We start from the raw sequence: 8,999 nt of genomic DNA, 5'->3' as shown, positions 1-8,999 counted from the left end.
GGGGGTGTTTGAATTAGTTATCCAAGTTCTAGATGTACCAATTGAATAGACAAACACTCAAACAACCTTAGATCTTATCATTCCATTGCTTAGTCTCTACTATAAACTATTAGCAACATGACTAGTTTTCAACTATTTTAAAAGTAATAGACTTGGAGAATGTAAATTTTAATTACTAAAACTTCCTAAAAACATCCACACAAGTTTGACACTAGGATTTAATGTGGAAACCCAGTTTGGAAAAAACCATTAGCAACATGTCACTAATTTTCACACTTCTGAAGTGAGCCTTGTTAAGAGGCAACCTGGTTAAAGGTTACAATACACAATGTTAAATATGACCTAGTTAAATTATTTAATCACCCTGTTAGGAGTGGCTTTGTTAAAGGACTTTAGAAAATTTGATCAAAATGTCACCTAGTTAAAGGATATACATAGACTATTGGGTCAACCTTTATTAAAGGGTTTCAAATACTATTCACAATAGTTGAAAGCTAACAACAGGTTTGATCTATTAAGTAAAACTCACTTTGCATGCACTAATATCTATTCAGCTCTCATGTACTAATTCATTGTCTAGCCTCCATTGTCATCTGAATCTCAAATTTTCCTAGCAACCCTTCAAGAAATCACCCTTCACTTCTCCTCAACCCTATTAAGCCTTTTTCTTAGATTCTCTAGTCAAAAACACTAGTAACAATGCCAACTCTCTAGAACTACTTCACATGCACATATCCATTTTACACTCTACGTTCTCTCTACTCTCTAAACAAAAAGTTTTACTTTGTACCTCCTTAAATAGGTAAATTTAATTTTTTTTCACTCAAAAAACACTGTAGATCTCAGGGTTTACAATTTGGTGCATCAAATACATTGTATTTGTTTCCCATTTTGTTTATCTCTTCTTTTCTAGAAACTTCTTCTTGAATTCATCTCTTTGGTTGTATAACTAATTCTCTCTTGAAATTATATGATCCAACTCATTGATTCTTATCTTCAACACACTTTCCATATCCCAAGAAATCAACTTAGTTAGAAAAAAATCATTGATTCCTCGTAAAAATTTTAAATGATGTTCCTCAGTCAATAGTGTGTTATGACACTTAGTCATCAATGGGTTACTTAGTCTCTATAGAAATTCCTACTTGAATGTAAATTCTCACTTAGTCAATACTGATACTTAGTCAAAATTGACTTTACTCAACACTTACTATGGCTCAGTTGACACTAGCATCACTCAACATGTTCATCAAAATTATTTATCTTCTACTTTGTTACTTGGTCAAGCCTACACATTTGATCTATCTTTCCTCAAACTTTCAATACTTGAACATTAATTTCTTTTCCACTTATGATATGATTTAAATAATCCCTTTCTCTTGTCAAAGTCCAACTAATCAAATGTCCATTTTTAGTTTTCTCTTCATAACTCAACCTATCCTCTAGATTTTTTTGTTATGAACAACTTCTCTAATCCTCTTCATCAATCAAATAGCACTATCTCACTGAAAGATTTGGCATCAATGACAACATAACAATTGCTTCAATGATAGTTTCCAACAACTACAATCTATCTTTAAACCTTAGTGTAAATTAATTGTTAATCCTTATACTATTTTTTTAGAAGAGAGACTCTCTCTAAAAAAAACCCTCATTATGCATTTGTATCCCACATCTAGAGCTCCCATGATATCCATACAAACATTGAATTCCAATTTTAATCCCTCATCTTAAAAATATTGGCAATCTAAGAATTAGTTAACCAAAAAATGCCTGAACACTTTTATCAAAGATTTTTAAGTGCTTGAAAAGTACAATAATAAATGATGAACGTTATATTTTTTTAAAGAAAGTATGCTTATGCACAGTCCATATTATTAATTCTTATAGTGCTTCATGATGAGTAGATATATCAAGTCAACGACAAAAAAATGATTACTATTTCATGTAATTCAAGCATCACAATGATCACAAAGGTAATCCTAATGAGGGTCTTAAAAGAAAATATTTTTGAAGCAAGGAAGACTTTAGTGGCTGATATTCACTAATTGGCTAATCTCACTCATTAGGGACTCCAAATTTGACTATTTATTTTGCACATTTAGGGTGACCATTTCACCCACACTTTACAAAACTTGGGTCCCGTGGTTAGGTGGATCACCAATAATAATATAGAAGTATTTTGTATTTTAGTGATGGCTTTGCCAATGGAATCTAAATTTTCCACATAGTAAATAAAATGTTTTTGTTTACAATTTTCAAGGCTTGGCTTAATTGATGGTCGTATTCACCAATATTTGGTAATAATTTAAGTTAGGTTATAGGTTAAGTAGTAAATTTTTCATGTGGCTCTATTCTACATACTTTCCATGTGAATTGTTTTATCATTTCTCAATTTGGCTCAAAATAGATTTGATTGGGGACATGTGTCCTTATTTTGAAGACTTTCTTTAAAACTTGGTATCCTTTATAATTTTGGCCCAAAATAGGATTTAGGCCATTGATTTAGGATCATCCAATGATTATAAATAATAGGGGTTTAACTATGAAGAAAACTCTGTAGTTAAGCGCGCTCAAGCTGGAGTAGTACTGGGATGGGTGACCTCCCGGAAAGTCCCGGTGCTTCACCCCTGTGAGCATCACCTAGATCCAATGAGTGCTAAGTGTTCCATTTATTCTCATGAGAGATGGATTCATGTTGAACCACTACTCATGAAACATGGGTCATCAAGTTTGACTCAAAATCACACAGTTAAATCCTAATATTCATATCACAATAATAGGGGTGCTGCTCCCAAACCACCATTCAATAATTTGGAGGGAAACTATAATTATAAAATTGGGCTAAAAAATTTCAATTTTAACAATTAATTAGGCTACATATAATAAAAACAATAAAATCATGGTTTTTAGCTATCTATACTTCTATCTATGATTTGCTTCCATAATAAAAGATTCGCCAAAATTTTATATAATTTTCTTACAATTGAAAAATAATCGACAATAAAATTTAAAAAAATCCTAGTTCAAAGAAAAACATCGTCAGTAGAAATTAAATTTTTCCCCCTCAACTATTATTTGATTCACCAAAGTTTTATACTTTTTTTCCGAAAGGAGTTTCTTTTAGCTAGGCCTGTTTTCAAGTACATTTACTACAAATCTGAAACCTACTATAATTTAAAAAAATACAAAGAACTGGGTGTAATAATTATATGACTAAAATAAATGCATAATAAAGACCTCATATTATATTATATATAAAATATGGCAAATGGTGCCTCTAAATAAAATTTGGTACTCAGAACACATGCTCTTTGTCATTAATCCAAGGATAAACAACAAAGCATTGAGAGAGTGCTAACAAACAATCTGCTATAGTGGACAGCCGTACAGTCGATAGAAAGCAGTCTAGCTACAACAAACAAAAGGTCTGTTTGGTTTCTGGAAGATGACAGGAATTGGCTTTTCCAAAACTCAGATTTGAAATTTTTTGCATTTGTTTCAAAATTGGCAAAATAGAATTAGCATACCGGACTTCCAATTTTACCTCAACACTAGATTTTCCAACTTCCTACTAGGAAGTAGGAATTGAAAATCAAAACCAGGTTATGCTTTTTAAGGAGTGTAAAAACAATAGATTGGACTACTTTTTGAAATTTGCCTTCAACTCCAACCTTATGCATAAAAATGTGTCTTCAGACGACATCTTCTGAGTGAAACAAACGATTAAAGTAAAATCCCAAAAATCGGAATGAAGATTTACAAAAATTTGATTTGGCTAAATCAAAGCTTGTAGAAATCCTGAATTTTTAAAATCCACGAACCAAACGGAAAGCATCATAAGTGGCATTACTAGTTGAATGGTCCAGCGATACCATGGAAATGGAACTTTCAAATGCTACAACTTGGCTACGAACAATGTGTTTCCCTCCATTGATAGAACTCCCCATTATCTCACAAAATTGGACTATGCCAGCTTTTGTTGTCCCTTTATGTACAAATTTCACACTGTACTTGGCTTGCTCATTTACATTTCTAAACTTCAATTGCTTCGGCTCCACGCTCATTCTCACTCCCCAAGGGCTCTTCATGCTCACATTGTACATAACATGCACTGCAGTGTTTGCACTGCCCAGGTACATCATTCTTCTATTTTTCACGTGGACAGATTGAGCGCCTGATTTAAAAACCATAGAAAATGAGGGGTAATTAAGATCTGCATCTTCCAAGCTGGAATTCATGGGGTAATCCTCATTTGTGGGTAAAGTGATTTGTTGTTTGGTATGGTTTAAAGAGCAGAGAAAGTTGATGTAATCTTCATCTCCCATGTCGTACACGAGTCCTGGATCCACCGCAGCTTCGGGAAATATGTGACCTACTCCAATGTCAAACGGGTCAGCTGCTTGCATGGTATATGAATCTTTAACTGGCTTCCCTCTATTGTCAACAATGTAAGAAGATGTCATTAGAGCAGATTTAATGGTGGCAGGGCTCCACTTTGGATGCACCACGTTTATCAGTGCCACAATGCTGCTCACGTGAGGGGTCGCCATTGAAATTCCTAAAATGAATTCATAACCATCTCCCATGGCTGCCAAAACGTTGACGCTGGGAGCAATTATATCAGGCTTCAGAATTAATGGATATACTTTACTCGACCCCTTGAGGAAAATGCAGCAACTATTGGAGCAGTTATTTCTTCTCCAACGACGGTCAAGCCAGTGATGTTCATGGCGGCGGTGGCAATATTCAATGTACTGTTGATGTATGATTTTATTCTTTTGCCATCCGCAAAGGTGACACCCATAGAGAAGAGACCATTATACTTTTTTATCTTTTGTTTCTGGATTTAACTGTGTTCATTTTTTTAGCATCAACGTTTCGGATCACACTTTGTGATCCATCATCAGGATGAGAGAATGTAAGAATGATCACACACGTTTTTTCATTCTTGCATTCTCTCATCCTAATGATGGATCATAGAGTGTGATCCAAAACGTTGATGCTAAAAAAACGAACACAATCAAATCCAGAAGCAAAAGATAAAAAAGTCTAATGGATTGTGGAAATCTAATCAGATTGAGAGACCATTATGTTAATTATTGGTAGTTTGACAGTTGTTATTTCTGACTCAAAAATAGCAGTGGTATTTATGGGTAGCCTGGATAGCTATTCATCCTTACCTAAAAATAGCAGCATTACTTATGGATAGTTTGGACAGCTATTTGTCCACTTGATGAGAATTAGTGAATGGTTGTTATGCAAGGATAATTATTTACTAACTTAGTGATTTCCTTTTGGACACCTTGCAACCAATTCTATTATTGGCTATTATGTTGTCTTAATCTCAGCCGTTGGTTTGATATAATGTCAGTCTTTGGTTTTTCAACAAAGTAGTATAAAAAGGGCTCATTGGGTCATTTGGAAGAACACGTTTTGGAGAAGCATTTGCAGTGATAGCGAATTGCCTTGTAGTGTTAGCAAGTGCACAATGTTAGTGTGGGGGTAGCACTGGGGAATATCAGCAAGAGAAATTAGGAGGTTGTTAGAGTTCTGCTAGTGAGAGACAAGAAATTTTATATCTCTTGATTTGTTGAAGTTTAATATAATTCCTTCTTTGTAAAACTAGTTTTCTCTTAGGGATTTCTCTCTAGAGACAATTTGTATGAAAATATTGTGTTCATTGTGTTGTAAATTTTTTTCCATATTTTTGTTGACGAAGTTGTAGTTGTATTATTTTTTGATATTAGTTGAGAATTTAGTTCTAGTAGTTTAATAAATGTTTACAATAGGAGATTAATAATCAATGACTACAATAGTGTTAATTTTCACATAGTATCAGACCATTGTTGTGGGTAGAAGAGTTTTTCTCTAGGAAAAAAAATTTGATCTCTTTAGATTTATTATTTCTTTAATCCCTCGAGATGGCTTCAACTAGTTTGATGTGAAGAACCTCCTTATAGCAATATCGTGAGAATGCTCGAAATAACAGAATACAAAGTGATAGCAGAACTCAGAATGAATCTACTGATCGCAGGCCACTTCGAGGGGGTAACCTCCTTTGAGCAAGCTCAATACAATAAATTCGTCCGTGCCCATCAAGGGCCTCAACCTATTCTTATATACTGGGTACGATCTAGAAAAGTAATACTACCTATGCATGTGGGATAATAAAATATACTCACGGGACGACTTACAAAGCATATGCGTCCAACAACACTACTCTAACAAAATAAACAGAAGGAACACACAGGTTCCTAACATCCCCTCTCCCTTAGAAAAAAGCTTTGTCCTCAAAGCTTAAGGTGTGGAAATTGTTGTTGAATCTAAAGAAGGGGTTCCCAGGTAGCATCCTCTGGTTGCATGCCATGCCACTGAATCAAGACCTCAGAGATGGAGCGAGAGCGAAGCTGGCGAGTGCGCTGGTCAATGATTGCCACCGGCTCCAGGATAATGGATCCTTCCGTATCCATTTCAGGGAGAGTAGTTTGTGCTCTGACAGTGGTACCCAGAACTTTCTTTAGACAAGAAACATGAAAGACTGGATGAATGCGGGAAGAAGGAGGAAGTTCCAGTTTATAAGCAACTGAACCAATCTTCTGCAGAACCTTATAAGGCCCATAAAATTTTGGGGCCAGCTTATGACGCTCTTTCAGCTTTAGGGAGGATTGTTTGTATGGCTGTAGACGAAGAAAAACCATATCCCCAACTTGAAATGAGCACTCAGAACGGTGTTGATCTGCTTGCTGTTTCATCCGATTACGGGCCATGTGAAGATTATCCTGTAAGGTACGAAGAATCTGATCCCTGCTGCGGAGAACTATGTCAACTGCCTGGACTGGTGAGCTGTTGGGAGTGTAGGGAAGGAGCACTGGAGGTGCCTGACCATAGACTGCTTCATATGGAGTCATTTTAGAGGCAGTGTGGTAAGAGGTATTGTACCACCATTCAGCTAAAGGGAGCCACTTGGCCCACTGATGTTGCTGTTCGGAAGTGAAGCAACAAAGATAAGTTTCCAAGCATTTATTGACAATTTTAGTTTGACCATCAGTTTGTGGGTGATAGCCCGAACTCATCTTCAGTTTGGTGCCAGTTTTCTGAAACAGTTCAGTCCAAAAATGACTGGTAAAAGTTGCATCACGATCAGAGACAATGGAAGAAGGGAGTCCATGAAGACGAAATATCTGGTCCATGAAGATTTGTGCAACAGAGGAGGTAGTATAGGGGTGGCTGAGGGCACAAAAATGACTATATTTCGAGAGATGATCAACCACAACCAAGATCACTGTCTTGCCACTGGATTTAGGAAGCCCTTCAATGAAATCCATAGAAATATCAGTCCAAATCCGTGTAGGGATAGGCAATGGTTCGAGCAAGCCAGGAAGGAGGGTCGTTTCACCCTTGTGGCGTTGGCAAGTATCACATTCAGCCACCATCTGTTGAATCGTCTGTTTCATCCCTTTCCAAAAGAAGTTTCTCCTTGCTCGCTCATAAGTTTTGAGGAAGCCTGAGTGCCCTGCTGAAGGAGAAGCATGGAGTTCATAAAAAATAGCCTGATGTAGAGCTGGGTTCTGAGGAAGCACTAGCCGACCCTTGTATCGAAGAGAAGCACCATCCCAAGAGTAATGTGGTATAGCAGAAGGATTATTGGCTAGCTGGTGAATGATTTGAGATAAAGAAGAGTCACTGTCATAGCCCTGCTGAACAGACGCTAACCAATTGGGAATGGGCATAGAAATAGCGGAAAGGGAAGCTTGATTATCAAATGTGCGAGAAAGAGCATCTGCCACAATATTCTCCTTACCCTTCTTGTAGGTGATCTCATAATCATACCCCATGAGTTTGCTGACCCATTTCTGTTGTGTAGGAGAGGATACCCGTTGTTCCAGGAAGTATTTCAGACTTTGGTGATCGGTTCTGATGCAAAAATGACTCCCTAAGAGGTATGGCCGCCACTTCTGTACAGCATGCAAAATAGCCATCATTTCTTTTTCATAAGTAGAGAGGGCTAGATTCTTACTAGAGAGGGCTTTGCTAGTGAACGCAATAGGATGGTCATCTTGCAGGAGAACAGCACCCAATCCATTGCCGCAAGCATCACTCGCAATAGTGAAGGGTTTGGAAAAATCTGGCATCGCGAGAACAGGTGTACTGCACATAGCCTGTTTCAGTTGTTCAAATGCAGTCTCAGCAACAGGGGTCCAGGAGAAGGCATCCTTTTTTAACAGAGCTGTCAATGGTGCTGCAATTTTCCCGTAATCTTTGACAAACTTGCCGTAGTAGCCAGTCAACCCCAAAAAACCCCGAAGGCTCTTGAGAGTTTTAGGATGCGGCCAAGTTTTCATGGCATCTATTTTTGTAGGATCCACCCGCACTCCATGGTGTGCAACAATATGCCTGAGATACTCCACTTCCTCCTGGCCAAACACACATTTAGATAGTTTTGCACAGAGTTGATGATCAGAGAGAAGTTGCAAGACAAGCTCCAGATGATGGAGATGCTCAGCCCAAGTTTTGCTATATATGAGGATATCATCAAAGAAGACCAGAATGAATTTTCGGAGGTATGGTCGAAATATGTTATTCATCACTGCCTGAAATGTTGAAGGAGCATTCGTGAGGCCAAAGGGCATGACTAAAAATTCATAGTGACCATCATGTGTGCGGAAGGCAGTTTTAGGTATATCCTCCTCATTAACCCGAAGTTGATGATACCCAGAACGAAGATCTAACTTGGAGAAAAAATGAGCCCCATGAAGTTCATCAAGAAGTTCATCAACAACTGGAATGGGAAACTTGTCCTTTATAGTGAGATGATTAAGTGCTCGGAAATCAATGCAGAGTCGCCATGACCCATCTTTTTTGCGAACAAGCAGAACTGGAGAAGAAAAGGAACTGGTACTAGGGCGAATAATACCTTGCTTTAGTAAGTCACGGACAAGTATCTCGATTTCGGTCTTCTGATGAAATGGGTAGCGGTAGGGCCTGATGTTGGGCGG

At 37.3% G+C, this 8,999-nt stretch overlaps 1 protein-coding gene across 1 annotated transcript; it reads right to left on the bottom strand.

Annotated features, from left to right (window-relative positions):
- Positions 1-3,809: 3,809 nt before the first annotated feature.
- LOC149559395 (subtilisin-like protease SBT1.7) lies at positions 3,810-4,807 on the bottom strand. The gene is made up of 2 exons (XM_089831420.1): positions 4,650-4,807; positions 3,810-4,608 (listed from the first exon to the last, which is right to left on the bottom strand). Exons 1-2 carry the CDS (start codon positions 4,805-4,807, stop codon positions 3,810-3,812), a joined length of 957 nt encoding a protein of 318 aa, XP_089687546.1.
- Between the last annotated feature and the right edge of the window lie 4,192 nt (positions 4,808-8,999).

Source organism: Cupressus sempervirens, chromosome 5 (assembly GCF_028749045.1).
Source record: "Cupressus sempervirens isolate cs-2001-9-10 chromosome 5, ASM2874904v1, whole genome shotgun sequence".
NCBI classification, from domain to species: Eukaryota; Viridiplantae; Streptophyta; class Pinopsida; order Cupressales; family Cupressaceae; genus Cupressus; species Cupressus sempervirens.
Note: the sequence above shows the minus strand (reverse complement) of the source record. Positions and strands in the feature narration are given on the sequence as shown.